The 17,616-nt window shown below is 39.6% G+C and overlaps 1 protein-coding gene across 1 annotated transcript; it reads left to right on the forward strand.

Annotated features, from left to right (window-relative positions):
- Positions 1 to 4,959: 4,959 nt before the first annotated feature.
- Positions 4,960 to 17,407, forward strand: LOC139899781 (uncharacterized). Its single transcript, XM_071882617.1, has 4 exons — positions 4,960 to 5,392; positions 5,547 to 5,626; positions 16,025 to 16,037; positions 16,308 to 17,407. The coding sequence occupies exons 1-4, from the start codon at positions 4,960 to 4,962 to the stop codon at positions 17,405 to 17,407; spliced, it is 1,626 nt and encodes a 541-aa protein (XP_071738718.1).
- The last annotated feature ends 209 nt before the right edge of the window (positions 17,408 to 17,616 follow it).

The following is a 17,616-nucleotide window of genomic DNA, read 5'->3' on the forward strand; positions in this document are numbered from 1 at the left end:
TCTCGTCATGGTGTACCTTTATCGATCATCTCAGATCGCGATCCCCGTTTTGCTTCTAGATTTTGGTGTTCTTTGCAAGAAGCCATGGAAACCCGTCTCGATATGAGTACTGCTTATCATCCACAGACCGACGAGCAAAGTGAACGAACGATTCAGACCTTGGAAGACATGTTGCGTGCATGTTTCATCGATTTTGAAAAGGCCTGGGAAAGGCATTTGCCAATCGCTGCATTTTCTTACAACAACAGTTATCACTCGAGCATTAATGCTGCACCTTTTGAAGCGTTGTATGGCCGCAAGTGCCGATCTCCTATTTGTTGGGCTGAAGTAGGCGAAAAGCAAATCACTGGACCCGAGGTAGTCCACGAAACGACGGAGAAGATTGCTCAGATACAAGCGAGACTTAAGACTGCCCGCGATCGCCAAAAGAGTTATGCTGATCTTAAACGTAAAGACTTTGAATTCAACGTCGGTGACCGTGTAATGCTGAAGGTTGTACCTTGGAAAGGTGTGATCCATTTTGGAAAACGTGGAAAGTTAAACCCACGATACATTGGTCCTTTTGAAATCTTAGAACGCGTTGGACCCATTGCTTACCGTTTGGATTTACCAGCACAATTGAGCTCAGTACATCCTACCTTCCACGTGTCAAACTTGAAGAAGTGTCTTGCTGCACCAGAACTTATCATACCACTGGAAGAACTTACCATTGACGACAAACTCCACTTTATGGAAGAACCAGTTGAGATTATGGACCGTGAGGTCAAAACTTTGAAATGCAACAAGATTCCGATTGTACGAGTACAATGGAATGCAAAATGAGGACCTGAGTTTACTTGGGAGCGAGAGGATCAAATGATGCAGAAGTATCCTCACCTTTTCCCGACTCCTCCATCTACCTCAGCTTAAAATTTCAGGACGAAATTTTCTTTAACAGGTGGGTAATGTAACGACCCTGGATTTTCCAACGTTTACTAATTAATAATTATTATTATTAATACCTATGATTAAACGAATGTATGTTATTACATTTACTTGTTACCATGATTGCCCGTACTTGACTTTAAATGCCCGAAACGTCTTTGTGACACACGAAACTTTCACGAATAATATTTTTAGAATATTATTTACATTCACGATTGATTTTATTAATCATTTTAATTAACTATGGTTATTAGTTAGTTACTTGGGCTTTAATTGGATTAACTTGAAAATTACTTGAACTTGGGCTTGATTAATGTTATGGACTCATGATATTGGGCTTATAAGCCCACCCTACATCTTAAATGGATTAATTAGCCTACTAAGACATGTAAGTATCACTTTAGGATGAAACTAGATAGATTAAATTGTATGGAATCTTGTTACATATTACTTGCACACCTTCCCCATGTAAGCACCCATATTAACCAAACTTTTAAGCTTTACATGCTAGTGACTAGTGGTTTAATCCCTTCCCTCTTTGTTGATGCAGGCCGTCAGCCATAAGCATCCTTGGGGAGTGTTTTGCTTCATTTTGTTTCTTATTACTTACTCACTAATACCCTTCACACTTCATTCATTCCAAACACACACTTACTTGCAACTTTTTCTCTCATCTTTCCCTCTCATTTTCTCTCTAATACTTGTAAGTAACAAAAGCTTTTCTCCTTTCCTTTTCTTGTTCAAAATCGTGACCATGAACACATATATCATCATCATTTGTTGTTTGTTACTTGTACTTGGTTGTTGTTTAAGTTACTTGAACTTGTTGTTGTTACATACTAGTTACAAGAATCAAACTACCTAGTTTCATTCTTCTTTTATCTTGTATTTACAAGAACACTCAAGAACATAAACTTACTAGTTTATGTTCTACCTTTAAAGTTTTAAAGATTGTAAGTTCATGGTTGTAAAAATCATTACTTGTAAGTCATGTTTGTAAACTTAAAGTTTACATTCTTAAAGATAAAACTTTGGTTTGAATCTTTAAAGTATGAACAACCCATGAACTAGTTACTTGTTTACTTAGCTTGTTTCTTTATATTATGCACTTTAATTTCATGTTTGTTGGTTTTAATGGTCAAGTGTTACAAGTTAACTTTGATCTCATACTTTCTTGAACTAAAATTAACTTTAAAAGTTCAAGAACATGTAAGTAAGCTTTCTTTAATTATAACTTGGTACACTTATGTTAGATCTAGACTTTTGGGTCTAGGATCTTCAAGATCTAACTAAGAACTATGTTCTACAACTTAAGATCTTGATTTTATAAGTTTATTTTCAAGTTGTAACTTAATATTACTTTTACATTTCATGTATGTGTTGAATCTAAGACTTTGATGTAACTTTGGTTCATCAAAACACTTGCAACACTTAAGTGAGTTGTGCTTCATGTCTTAGACTTACACTTGGGTTATGATGGTCAAACCTTGGTGAAAATGATGCAAACACATCAACGAGTTGTACACTTGAAGCTATATGCATCAAGGATGAGAACCATGATAAGCATCGAGCACCAAGAACCACCGGAACCTACTGACCCTACAGTTTTACTGTTTATGTGTCTGACCCATATGACCTGGGCTACTGTAATTATGATTTTTAGATAGCTCTGTTCGAGTAGATAACTTTTCATATAGGACTCATCTTAATCCGAGTTACGGTGTAGGATTTATGGCCCTCCGATTGTCATTATGTCCTTTTAACGTTGTGCTGAAAACTCTGACCTACTCGCACTTAGACCGTCGCCAAGGTCAAATGAAGACGAGTTTGCTTCTGGAATTTTTACCACAACTATAGGACTCATTTACGGAGCCGTGGCCACTGGTCTCACCTTATTTCAGTAGGTATAGAGGCCGTGGTGACTGACCGAACTCAGCCTTTGTTTAAAACTCTTTTCATGAACGAAACTTACTTTACACCTTTTGTTTGATGATGAATGATGATGACCCTTAAGACCTTATTTACATACTTTTAAACCTTTTGGGATGATTTACTGACTTAGTACTATTTGACTTAGGTTGAGGACTTCCCGGACCTACACACTTGCTTATTTCTCGAGTCATACTTTACCGCTACTTTATCATTGTGAGTTATAGCATTCCCTTTTTACTTTAACTATTTTGGGAACTGAGAATACATGCACGTTTTATGTTTTACATACTAGGCACGAGTACTTAAACTTATATATGTGTGGGTTATACAACGGCATAAACATTCCCTTTAGCTCGGTAACGTTTAATCATTGGTTTTTGAACCGTGAACGCGAATCTTAGATATGGATCCATAGGGTTTGACATCCCCACTCGGGCTAGTCGCGCTAGCATTTAATGAGTGTTTAATAATTCGTAAATATACGCACTTGCCAAGTGTACTTTCAGGGGGTATAAACGTTAAGTTAGTTACCAAGTGCCCACGGTTAACATATACTTTATCATACTGTTTTGAAACGCTCTTGGTAGCACTGAAATCTCGTGGCCTACCTTACATTACTGTTATACTTAAACTATAGCTCACCAACCTTTGTGTTGATGTTTTTAAGCATGTTTTTCTCAGGTGCTTAAGGTTAGCTGCGTCCGCTGTGTACTAGTCTTACCGTAGACACCCGCTGCTCTAGTGTTATCACCGCATGACCTACTTTATCTTGCATTCAAACTTAATTACATTTGGAACTATGATTTGTAACGACCTAAGGGTCACGTACTATTATCTTTGCTTCCGTTCATGGAAGCATACTTTGGTTGTAAAACACTTGACGTTCGTTATGACGTCACCTTTTATCTTGAATGCAAACGTATTTTGAAATAGCATATAGTGTTTGACCTTGTAATGATCCTGTTGTTGATGATTCGTACACGATGGTTTTGTACGGGGCATCACACAAAAGGTTAAAGCAGCATACGCATGTCACAATTCCTAAATGGTCCTATATCAATATACTCATCAACGACACTCACGTGTTATGGGAAACGACAAACGTACCATGGGCTCATGATAAGTGACACGTGCACCGACAGCTCAGGTTCACCTATATTCCTACCAGCATATTATTATAATTGTAGATTTAACATGCCACACATTTACTTTCGGAACACACAATTGTGCAGGAACAGCTCTGAATACAGAGATCTCCGGTTTCAGCAACATGCTAGGGCATTCAATCATGATACATTCTACAAATTCAACAAGCAATACTGCCACACACCAGTTTGTCGGCCTCAAACTCATTGGTCCAAATTCTCCAGTATCATTCGGTAACTACATACTACCAGATCAGTGTCCTACCAAATCGATCAATAACGTACCTGTACACATATTTGCCTTAACATTCGATTCAGCTAATCAACCAGACTTACAATGTATTTATCGCCATAGGTGAAACCCCTGCACATGTAAACTGTCGTCAGGCAACCGGTTCAAAAAGTAAGCAGATTATTAAATAATGTACCTTTCATGCAGACTGTCACACTGTTTTAACAAACCGTTTTAATATTACAGACACGAGACAGTCCCACTCAGATCATACCAAAAATGCCATCCAAAGGCGTGCAGCCAACTCTTCAGGTAACACCTTCCGACATCCACTGATGAATAACCGTTATTTATTTATGAATGGGATTGCAGTGACGATTTTTCATTGGCGTGTTGGCCAACATGTGAAAAAAAATTACTTTTGCTCAGAAATTATTTATGTCATATTAACGCTTGACTGTTCCGACTTGGCCAGGCATCAACGTTGAATATGATAATCAAGGACCACCGGTATTCAAGTGTCCTACTTGCAACGTAACTATGTGGTATGATGAGAGAAACAACAAACCAAAACATACCAAAAATCCAACCTTCTCTATTTGCTGCCAAAATGGAAAAATACTCCTGCCAAAACTCAAACCCCCACCTCCACTCTTGAGGGCATTACTTGATTATACTGACACATCAACATCAAGGTTTTGAGAGCAAATAAGGGTTTATAATAGCATGTTTTCATTCACATCTTTCGAAGCACGCATTGACCACAACATCAACCGGGGCCGCGCTCCATACACTTTTAGAATAAGCGGTCAAACATATCATAAGATTGGTTCACTCTTACCAGAGGATGGAGGATCACCGAGGTATGCGCAGCTCTACTTTTATGACACACAAAATGAGGCTGCAAACCGCATGTCGGCTTTTTTAGATAGTGATTCAAGAGAGACGGTAGACAAAATGTTAACTAACAACTTGATTGAAATGCTCGATAAATTTAGTGCAGTTGCACAGGCTTTTCGTATGGCACGAGATTGGGCCATTAACAATAGATCGGCCGACTGCGCACTTCGATTGATTGCAAAAATTTCAAACTCCCGCCAGTATAACGCACCAAACGTTGGTGAGGTGGCAGCTCTTATCACTAGCGACTTTGGCCACTGTAATTCAACACGTGATATTATTGTACAACAACGTAACTGCGCACCCCAGAGAATCTCTGAGCTTCATCAATTATATATGGCGTTACAGTACCCACTACTCTTCCCATACGGTGAAACCAAGTATCATGAAAACATACCCTACCATTGTAACAGTGGAAGAAGGAAAACTTTGCGGCGTTACATCAGCATGTGAGAATTTTACTGCTACAGAATTCAGCAATGGGAAAACGAAGGTACAACCCTCCTAAGGGGTGGACAGTTATTCCAACAGTATTTGGATGATGCTTATTCAGCTGTCGAAGAACAACGTCTAAAGTATCTCAGAAATCACCAAAACGAGCTGTGTGTAACATCCCGCCTTTTTCCATTTACTTTTCCGTTATACTAATTTAAACTCCGTTATATGTTTATAACATCTCCCGTTGATACGCGTATTAAATTATCTCGTTTAGGTAATTCCCGCACCCGAACGAAAGTTGAGGGACTAAACTTGACAAGGGATCAAACCCTTGACTAGGTCAAAGGGTCAAACCCCTTTCACCCATTCATTACCATCTCCCTATCTCTCTCTCTTTCTCTCTAGCAAGAACACACCCAATTTCCTTTCTCATTCATTCATCATCTAAATCCGGATTAGGGAGCTAGCAACCAAATAAATTACATATTCGTGATCCTCTCTTCATCCTCTTCATTTTGGTACCAACTTCATCTCATTTGGGTAACTTTCTAAAATCACTAGATTTTGTGTTCTTGATGTTTTTAACTTATAAAAGTGTTAATTAGTGTCTATGGCTCAAGTCTAACATGAATATATGATTTATATGCTCGATCTCGTTGTTTTAGTGTAACTAGCATGAACTTGAATTTTGGTGTGTTGTTCTTGAATTTTGGATGATCATATGTTGTTAGATGTTGAAAGTTGATGGTTTAATTGTGTTACTAGCATCACTAGCTTCAATTTGATGTGTAGGTTGCTTTAGAAAACTTCATGAACTTGATTAGTGATTTTGGTGAATTTGGGTTAGGGTTTGATGAACTTGAAATGGACTTTTGATGCATTGAATGCCATGGATTATTATTGGTAAGTGTTTAGTTGGATTGTATGCTTGATTACCTTCGAAACGGCATATCATTCATGTAAATTGGTTGCCCGAATCATTGAATTGCATTTATGAACTTGTATGCGGTTAATGTTAAGCATTAGATGCGGTTTTGGTTGTTGTAATAGGTAGATTGATTGATGAAATGTGTTTAGTTGTTTTCCTCGTCAAATTACCTTCCCAACGGTATAAGATACTTGTCTTGATTGTTTGCGGATCATAAATGGTGATTGTTTGAAGTTAGGTTCGTGCATAAAACTTAAAAACTGCCAGAATTCTCTGCACAGGTACCCGCGCGGCGCGCCATATACCCGCGCGGCGCGCCGTTTGGGTCTGTCCAACTTGGTCAATTTTCGAATAATGTTTGCTATGCTACGCACCTCCGATTCACATGTAACTTGTCCTAACATGCTCATACATGATTAAAAACCTCAGAAAAATAGTTCGGGACACGACCCGAACGTGTTGACTTTTTCGTTGACTTTGACAGACCAAAGTTTGACTTTTTGTCAAACTTAACCAAATGATTTTGCAACCTTCCTAACTTGTTTATATACTTGTATCTTGCATGAAAATTGACAATTTGATTTCACATGCTAAATAATCGAGTCGTAACGAGCCATAGGACTAATTGAACATCTTTGACCTATCGTGTTTACCGTTATTGATACGACCTATTTGTTTAGGTCAAGACTAGCATTGTTCTTTGCACACGTTTACTTGTCGAAGTACTTTACTACTCGTGCACTCAAGGTGAGATCATAGTCCCACTTTTACTCTTTTTGAACTTATATTGGGATGAGAAAACATAAACGATTCTTTTGAACTAAGTGAACACAAGAACGGGAAAACAAACATTCTACATACGAGTTTAGAACAAAAATCCTCAATTCGATTATCATTAGTTACACTTGCCGGGTGTAAGCGAGAACTTATGTTATATGGCCATATGGGTTGACAACCCTCATCTTTGACGGTTCGCTACCGTCTACGGATGAAATATATTTTCGAGAATCAGTGTTTGTTCTAGCACTAAGTGATGGGGTATACAATGGAAGGAATGTTAAGCTTTGATAATTGGGTGCTCGTGAAACAAACTTTTGGAATGTATTACTATTATTTCATTGATGCAAATCTTGTGGTTCACTTGTACTTACTTACTTAAACCTATGATTTCACCAACGTTTTCGTTGACAGATTTCTATGTTTTTCTCAGGTCCTTGAACGATACATGATACATGCTTCCGCTCATTATTTGATACTTGCATTGGATGTCGAGTATATGTGCATTTCATGGAGCGTCTTTTGACTTTACTTTAAACCGTGTCGCCTAGATTTCATTCGTATTATAACGTTGTAACTTAACTTTTGGTTGAACAATTCTTGTAAACTTTGGGAACAATCTTTATTTTGAAATGAAGGCGACATATTTTGGTCAAACTTTGTCTTAAAGACTTATGACCACGTAACGGGACCTAAGTAGACGGCGCCGTCAAACATGATTTGGTCGGGTCACTACAGATGGTATCAGAGCGTTGGTTGTAGGGATTTAGAGTTCATTGGTGTCAACCTCGAGTCATAGGGTACATTGGTGAGTCTAGACTACAACCGGCATATAGACTTGAAGTAGGAATTACTTGACTACTTGTGCATTTATACTCGAACGCTTCTACTCATATCTACTCTTAGTTCATCTTAATCTCACGTTGTTTAATTTGATTGACACGCCACCTTGACTATATGAAATGATGTCGAATGCACATATGAATCAGGGTAATATAATTTCCGGGATTATATTACGGTGACTTATATGAACGTTCCGACATTATGACATAAAGAATTTAAGGCGAGTCGAGGAAAAGCTTCTCTTTATCTTTATTCTATATCACGGTTAGTATTATTGAGAATACTAATCAATGATATTCTTGTGTCTTGAAGGAACAATGGCTCCTCGTCGTGTACGCCGCAATGAAACTCCCGAACAAGCTCTCGAACGGATGATAGCCACCGTCGTAGATGCGGCCATGGCCGGTCACTCATCCAACAACAATAATAATAACAACCACAACAACAACCAAGGAGCCGGTAACTCTAGCGAAGGGTGCTCCTATAAAGCTTTCATGGGGTGCAAACCTCACACTTTTGATGGAACCGGGGGACCGGTCGTGCTCACCCGATGGTTTGAGCAAATGGAAGCCGTCTTTAGCATAAGCGGTTGCCGGGATCAAGACAAGGTCAAATACTCCACTCACACTTTCTCCGGAATTGCTCTAACATGGTGGAACACCTATGTTCAATCGGTGGGTACCGATGAAGCTCATGCCCTCTCTTGGGCCGATCTAAAGGAAAAGATGATTGTTGAATATTTTCCGCGCGAAGAAACCCGAAAGCTTGAGGAAGAACTAAGAGCTTTGAAAGCGGTCGGAAACGATCTTAAAGCTTATAATCAACGCTTCGCCGAACTATCCTTGATGTGTCCTAATCTTGTAAACCCCGAATCTCAAAGGATTGAGCTCTACATGCTCGGTCTTCCAAAAAGCATCAAACAAGGGGTGATGTCATCCAAACCCACTACTCATCAAGCCGCTATGAACATGGCTCGCCAACTAATTGAAACGGTTGACGAAATCGTAGTTCCGGCACCTAAGGCCGAGGATAAATCGAGCGGCAACAAAAGAAAGTGGGAACCCTCCCAATCAAGCAACAACAACTTTGCTAAGAAGCCTTACACCTCCGACGGCAAGAGGGGTTATGCCGGGAACCTACCTCTTTGCAACAAATGCAACAAACATCACTTTGGTGAATGTGGCAAGTTAATTTGCCACCGGTGCCAAGGAGTTGGTCATAAGGCCAACGATTGTAAAAGTGCCACTCCCGTCGCTCGAAAGTGGCCCAATGCACCAAAGACGGGCACTTGTTACGAATGTGGCCAAACGGGTCATTATAGAAATGCATGCCCAAAGAAGAAAGATAACCCCAATACGCGCGGCCGAGCTTTCAACATAAACACCGAGGAAGCCCGGGATGACACTGAACTAGTCACGGGTACGTTTCTCCTCAACAATTCTTATGTCTCTTGCTTATTCGATTCAGGTGCCGATAAATGCTTTGTATCCAAGACTTTGACTCATTCTTTTAGCACTCCACCTCTTCCATTAGATACCACTTATACCATTGAAGTGGCTAACGGGAAACTATTAAGTGCCGACACATATTACCGGGGGTGTACGTTAAACATTTTGGGTAGGGAATTTGAAATTGACTTGATACCCATGGAATTAGGAAGCTTTGATGTAATAATCGGTATGAATTGGTTAGTCAAAACGAAATCTCACATTCTTTGTGATCTTAACGCAATCCGAATTCCTATCGAGAATGGTGAACCTTTGATTGTTTATGGCGATAAGAGTTGCACCAGACTCAACCTCGTTTCGTGCCTTAAAGTTAGAAAACTACTCCGTAAGGGTTGTTTTGCGATCCTTGCCCATGTTAAGAAAGTCGAGTCCGATGAGAAGCACATCGATGATGTGCCAATTGTTAGTGACTTTTCCGATGTATTTCCCGACGAATTGCCGGGTCTTCCACCTCATCGACCGGTTGAATTCCAAATCGATCTTATTCCGGGGGCCGCACCCATAGCACGTGCACCATATAGACTCGCCCCATCCAAAATGCAAGAATTGCAAAGTCAAATCCAAGAACTACTTGATCGTGGTTTTATCCAACCTAGCCATTCACCTTGGGGCGCTCCGATTTTGTTTGTTAAAAAGAAAGACGGATCCCTACGAATGTGCATTGATTATCGTGAACTAAATAAATTGACGGTTAAGAACCGATATCCTCTTCCTCGCATCGATGACCTCTTTGATCAACTACAAGGGTCTTGTGTATATTCGAAAATCGATCTCCGCTCGGGTTATCATCAATTAAGGGTTAAGGGGGAAGATGTCTCCAAAACCGCTTTCCGGACTCGCTATGGTAGTTATGAATTCCTTGTCATGCCATTTGGTCTCACTAACGCACCGGCGGTGTTCATGGATCTTATGAACCGCGTGTGCAAACCGTATCTCGATAAATTCGTTATTGTGTTCATCGATGATATATTGATCTATTCTAAAAATGAAGAAGAGCACGAACAACATCTCCGACTTGTGCTTGAACTTTTAAGACAAGAACAACTCTATGCCAAATTCTCCAAGTGTGAATTTTGGTTAAAGGAAGTTCAATTTCTTGGTCATGTTGTAAGTGACCAAGGTATTAAAGTCGATCCAACGAAAATCGAAGCCATTAGCAAATGGGAGACTCCTACTACTCCTACTCACATTCGTCAATTTTTGGGTCTCGCCGGGTACTATCGTAGATTCATCGAAAATTTCTCTTTGGTTGCACGTCCTCTAACCGCATTGACTCACAAGGGAAAGAAATTCATTTGGGCGACCGAACATGAATCCGCATTCCAAATCTTGAAAACGAAGCTAACCACCGCTCCTATCTTGTCACTTCCCGAAGGCAATGATGACTTTGTTGTATATTGCGATGCCTCAAAACATGGTTTTGGGTGTGTATTGATGCAACGAACGAAAGTCATTGCTTATGCTTCTCGACAACTCAAAATTCATGAACGAAACTATACGACACATGATCTCGAACTCGGAGCCGTTGTCTTTGCACTTAAAATGTGGAGACACTATCTTTATGGAACCAAGAGTACTATCTTTACCGACCACAAAAGTCTCCAACACATTTTTGATCAAAAGCAACTAAACATGAGACAACGACGGTGGATTGAAACTTTGAACGATTACGATTGCGAGCTTCGTTACCATCCCGGGAAGGCAAACGTAGTAGCCGATGCCTTAAGTCGAAAAGAAAGAGCGGTGCCTCTTCGTGTCCGAGCCTTAAACATCACCATCCACACAAACCTTAATAGCCAAATTCGGGTAGCCCAAGATGAGGCTCTCAAGGATGAAAACCTTTCACACGAGCTCTTGAACATTCTCGTCTCTCGATTTGAAATTAGGGAGACTGGACTCCGATATTACGCCGGAAGGATTTGGGTGCCTAGTTATGGGGACCTACGAAGCCTTATTTTAGATGAAGCCCATAAGTCACGATACTCGATTCACCCCGGTGCCAATAAGATGTACCACGACCTTAAACAGCTATATTGGTGGCCGAACATCAAAAGGGACGTAGCTACTTATGTTTCCAAGTGTTTGACATGTTCCAAAGTCAAAGCCGAACACCAAAGACCGTCCGGACTACTTCGACAACCCGAGATCCCGCAATGGAAGTGGGAAAGGATAACGATGGATTTTATCACCAAACTACCAAAAACGACGGGCGGTTATGATACCATTTGGGTTATTGTTGACCGTCTCACCAAATCCGCACACTTCCTGGCCATGAAAGAAACGGACAAAATGGAGAAACTTGCACAACTTTACATTAAGGAGATCGTAGCCCGACACGGTGTACCATTATCGATTATCTCCGACCGAGATGGCCGTTTCGTTTCTAGATTTTGGCGTACATTGCAAGAAGCGTTGGGAACGCGTTTAGACATGAGCACCGCATATCATCCTCAAACTGATGGACAAAGCGAACGTACAATTCAAACCTTAGAGGACATGTTACGAGCTTGCGTGGTTGATTTCGGAAAAGCTTGGGACAAGCACTTACCTCTCGCCGAGTTCTCTTACAACAATAGTTATCACGCGAGTATTAAAGCCGCACCTTTTGAAGCGCTATATGGCCGCAAATGTCGTTCACCTCTTTGTTGGGCCGAGGTAGGCGACGTGCAAATCACCGGACCCGAACTCATTCACGAAACCACCGAGAAAATCGTTCAAATCCGAGATAGGCTTGGGACGGCCCGAAGTCGTCAAAAGAGCTATACCGACAAACGACGCAACGATCTTGAATTTCAAGTCGGTGACCGAGTAATGTTAAAAGTCGCACCTTGGAAGGGTGTAATCCGTTTTGGGAAACGCGGGAAGCTAAATCCGCGGTATATTGGTCCTTTCGAAATCTTGGAGCGTATTGGAACCGTTGCTTATCGTTTAGATCTTCCGCCTCAATTGAACTCCGTTCATCCTACCTTCCATGTATCTAACTTGAAAAAGTGTCTTGCCGAACCCGATATCGTCATCCCTCTCGAGGAACTTACTATTGATGACAAACTTCATTTTGTGGAGGAACCGGTTGAAATTGTGGACACCTCCGTCAAGACATTGAAACAAAGCCGAATCCCGATTGTCAAGGTTCGTTGGGATGCCAAAAGAGGACCCGAGTTTACTTGGGAAAGACAAGATCAAATGCAAAGGAAGTATCCTCATCTATTCGTGAATTCGGAAACGCAAGATCTCGAGGAAGAAACAACGACTACTACGCCTACTTAAATTTCGGGACGAAATTTCTTTTAAGGAGTAGGTAATGTAACATCCCGCCTTTTTCCATTTACTTTTCCGTTATACTAATTTAAACTCCGTTATATGTTTATAACATCTCCCGTTGATACGCGTATTAAATTATCTCGTTTAGGTAATTCCCGCACCCGAACGAAAGTTGAGGGACTAAACTTGACAAGGGATCAAACCCTTGACTAGGTCAAAGGGTCAAACCCCTTTCACCCATTCATTACCATCTCCCTATCTCTCTCTCTTTCTCTCTAGCAAGAACACACCCAATTTCCTTTCTCATTCATTCATCATCTAAATCCGGATTAGGGAGCTAGCAACCAAATAAATTACATATTCGTGATCCTCTCTTCATCCTCTTCATTTTGGTACCAACTTCATCTCATTTGGGTAACTTTCTAAAATCACTAGATTTTGTGTTCTTGATGTTTTTAACTTATAAAAGTGTTAATTAGTGTCTATGGCTCAAGTCTAACATGAATATATGATTTATATGCTCGATCTCGTTGTTTTAGTGTAACTAGCATGAACTTGAATTTTGGTGTGTTGTTCTTGAATTTTGGATGATCATATGTTGTTAGATGTTGAAAGTTGATGTTTTAATTGTGTTACTAGCATCACTAGCTTCAATTTGATGTGTAGGTTGCTTTAGAAAACTTCATGAACTTGATTAGTGATTTTGGTGAATTTGGGTTAGGGTTTGATGAACTTGAAATGGACTTTTGATGCATTGAATGCCATGGATTATTATTGGTAAGTGTTTAGTTGGATTGTATGCTTGATTACCTTCGAAACGGCATATCATTCATGTAAATTGGTTGCCCGAATCATTGAATTGCATTTATGAACTTGTATGCGGTTAATGTTAAGCATTAGATGCGGTTTTGGTTGTTGTAATAGGTAGATTGATTGATGAAATGTGTTTAGTTGTTTTCCTCGTCAAATTACCTTCCCAACGGTATAAGATACTTGTCTTGATTGTTTGCGGATCATAAATGGTGATTGTTTGAAGTTAGGTTCGTGCATAAAACTTAAAAACTGCCAGAATTCTCTGCACAGGTACCCGCGCGGCGCGCCGTTTGGGTCTGTCCAACTTGGTCAATTTTCGAATAATGTTTGCTATGCTACGCACCTCCGATTCACATGTAACTTGTCCTAACATGCTCATACATGATTAAAAACCTCAGAAAAATAGTTCGGGACACGACCCGAACGTGTTGACTTTTTCGTTGACTTTGACCGACCAAAGTTTGACTTTTTGTCAAACTTAACCAAATGATTTTGCAACCTTCCTAACTTGTTTATATACTTGTATCTTGCATGAAAATTGACAATTTGATTTCACATGCTAAATAATCGAGTCGTAACGAGCCATAGGACTAATTGAACATCTTTGACCTATCGTGTTTACCGTTATTGATACGACCTATTTGTTTAGGTCAAGACTAGCATTGTTCTTTGCACACGTTTACTTGTCGAAGTACTTTACTACTCGTGCACTCAAGGTGAGATCATAGTCCCACTTTTACTCTTTTTGAACTTATATTGGGATGAGAAAACATAAACGATTCTTTTGAACTAAGTGAACACAAGAACGGGAAAACAAACATTCTACATACGAGTTTAGAACAAAAATCCTCAATTCGATTATCATTAGTTACACTTGCCGGGTGTAAGCGAGAACTTATGTTATATGGCCATATGGGTTGACAACCCTCATCTTTGACGGTTCGCTACCGTCTACGGATGAAATATATTTTCGAGAATCAGTGTTTGTTCTAGCACTAAGTGATGGGGTATACAATGGAAGGAATGTTAAGCTTTGATAATTGGGTGCTCGTGAAACAAACTTTTGGAATGTATTACTATTATTTCATTGATGCAAATCTTGTGGTTCACTTGTACTTACTTACTTAAACCTATGATTTCACCAACGTTTTCGTTGACAGATTTCTATGTTTTTCTCAGGTCCTTGAACGATACATGATACATGCTTCCGCTCATTATTTGATACTTGCATTGGATGTCGAGTATATGTGCATTTCATGGAGCGTCTTTTGACTTTACTTTAAACCGTGTCGCCTAGATTTCATTCGTATTATAACGTTGTAACTTAACTTTTGGTTGAACAATTCTTGTAAACTTTGGGAACAATCTTTATTTTGAAATGAAGGCGACATATTTTGGTCAAACTTTGTCTTAAAGACTTATGACCACGTAACGGGACCTAAGTAGACGGCGCCGTCAAACATGATTTGGTCGGGTCGCTACACTGTGCACCGATCTATACAACAATGTATGCGATGCTGTAACAAGGGGCGACACCAAATCCGCTTCAATTGGAAAATGAATAATTATACCATCGTCTCATACAGGCAGTCCGCGCTACATGCTTCAAAATTACCAAGATGCTATGGCTTTGTGTCGCGAATTCGATAACCCAGACTTATTCATCACCTTCACTTCTAACCCCAAATGGCCTGAAATAGAAGGTATGTTATGGTTTATCGAGGGCCAATGAGTGCCCGACCGTCCTGAAATTGTAGCCAGAATCTTCAAGCAGAAGCTGGACAACCTCATGAACGAAATAATGAAGGGCAACATCTTCGGGACATGCGAGGCAGGTATTATATACACATCATTCCCAAATTTTAGCATCAACATGTGCATAGCTGATTTACAGGTTAGTGACACCCTCCAACTTCTTTACCTATTTACCTACGGTACTGGAGCAGTTAACCGATTCTTTCTGCCGTAGATGATACATGTTATAACTACAGATGTCTAAACTTCCTGCACGATGATCTAATTTATTGTATTGTATAATATAATTTTTTGTAACGTATATGCCATTATGTTTATATATGAATATAAATAAATTAGCTAATTAAATAAGAGTACTTAATGAAGTAGCATTTAAGAAGCATATAAATTCGACTTTATGCAATTTTTGCCCTCCCAAATCACCTTTAATTTTTCAGCAGTACGCCTTCAAGAAAATGCCCGTTGATTCATTAAATGCGTGTTATTATATAATCAATTTACATGAATAATAAGAAACAGGAAATCATATGTTATTTATGTTAATCAACCTTGAATTGTCTACTTGCAGGTCCATATATTTTGTATGTTTGTCAAAATGCCAGTTATTAGATAATACTTGAATCATCCTCATTAGTTTAAAAATTATTTAAATACCTGCACATGTATAATGCAGACCAAAAGTTCTAACAGTGGAGATAAATAATCCCTAACATTGTCCACCTGGCCTACAACATACTGGATTTAAATAATTATTTGTAAATTTTGAAAGTAATACCTATTGTAATATGATTGTCCCAACTTTGTAATAACACATTTGCTACTATAATGACTCGTGAATTGTCTCCTGCCAGGTATACACATTATTGAGTTCCAAAAATGTGGGTTGCCGCATGTCCATATCTTAATCTGGTTGACACGTGCATACAAATGCAAGACGCCTGAAGATATCAACGATCTCATATCGGCCGAAATTCCTAACGAGGCCCACGATCCCGAAGGATACAAGGCCGTCACTGAGTACATGTTACACGGCCCTTGCGGTCATAAACACAAGGATGCCCCATGTATGATTGATAACCAATGTTCAAAGCATTTCCCTAAGCCATATTATGCCGAGACCACAATCGATGAAGACGGATACGCTAACTACAGACGTCGCAACAACTGTGTGAATGTTACTAAAGGCAAAAGCACACTTGACAACAGCTTCGTCGTTCCTTACAATAGATATCTGTTGATCAGATATAACGCACATATAAATGTCGAGTGGTGTAATAGATCTCGCGCGATTAAATATCTATTCAAATACTTAAATAAAGGGCCGGACCGAGCTACAATTGTGATACAGGAAAACGTACTACCCACACAAAACTCATCAGGCATTTCGGAAAAAATTATTGACGTTGATGAAATCAAAAATTATTTGGATTGCCGCTATTTATCTCCGTGTGAGGCTGCTTGGCGATTATTTTCTTACGACATCCACTTCTCTAAGCCTTCCATAATTAAACTATCATATCATCTACCAAACCAACAGTCACTCACTCTACATGATTCACAACATCTTTCAGCCCTGCTTCAAAGGCCAAGCATCAAAGAAACCATGTTCACCCAATGGTTTGAACTTAATAAACAAGATCCAAATGCACGGAGCCTTACATACTCAAAGATCCCCAAAGAGTATGTCTGGAATAATGATGCAAAAGAATGGGCCCCCAGAAAGCTGAGACCCTCAATTGGTCGTATTGTCTATTCAAATCCAGCGTCAGGTGAACGTTACTATCTAAGAATGTTATTAAACATTGTAAAGGGAGCACGCTCATTTGAAGAACTCCGTACAGTGATGGCACGTTACACCCCACATTCAAAGACGCTTGCTTCGCATATGGTTTACTCCACAATGATCGGGAATGGACAGAAGCTATTTCTGAGGCAAAACTCTGGGCTTTAGGTGCATAACTTCGCGATTTATTTGTAACCATGTTACTCTTTTGCAACATAACTAACCCACTAGCACTATGGGAACAACACTGGGCAGATTTAGCCTACGACATTCTTCATAAAAAAAAAAAAATCTTCAACTTCCCAGAATTGACCCTAACCGATTCTCAGATTAAAAATTAATGTTTGGTAGAAATACAGGGAGTTTTGCATAAACAC

The sequence above is a fragment of the Rutidosis leptorrhynchoides genome, chromosome 3 (genome assembly GCF_046630445.1).
Source record: "Rutidosis leptorrhynchoides isolate AG116_Rl617_1_P2 chromosome 3, CSIRO_AGI_Rlap_v1, whole genome shotgun sequence".
Lineage (NCBI taxonomy): Eukaryota > Viridiplantae > Streptophyta > Magnoliopsida > Asterales > Asteraceae > Rutidosis > Rutidosis leptorrhynchoides.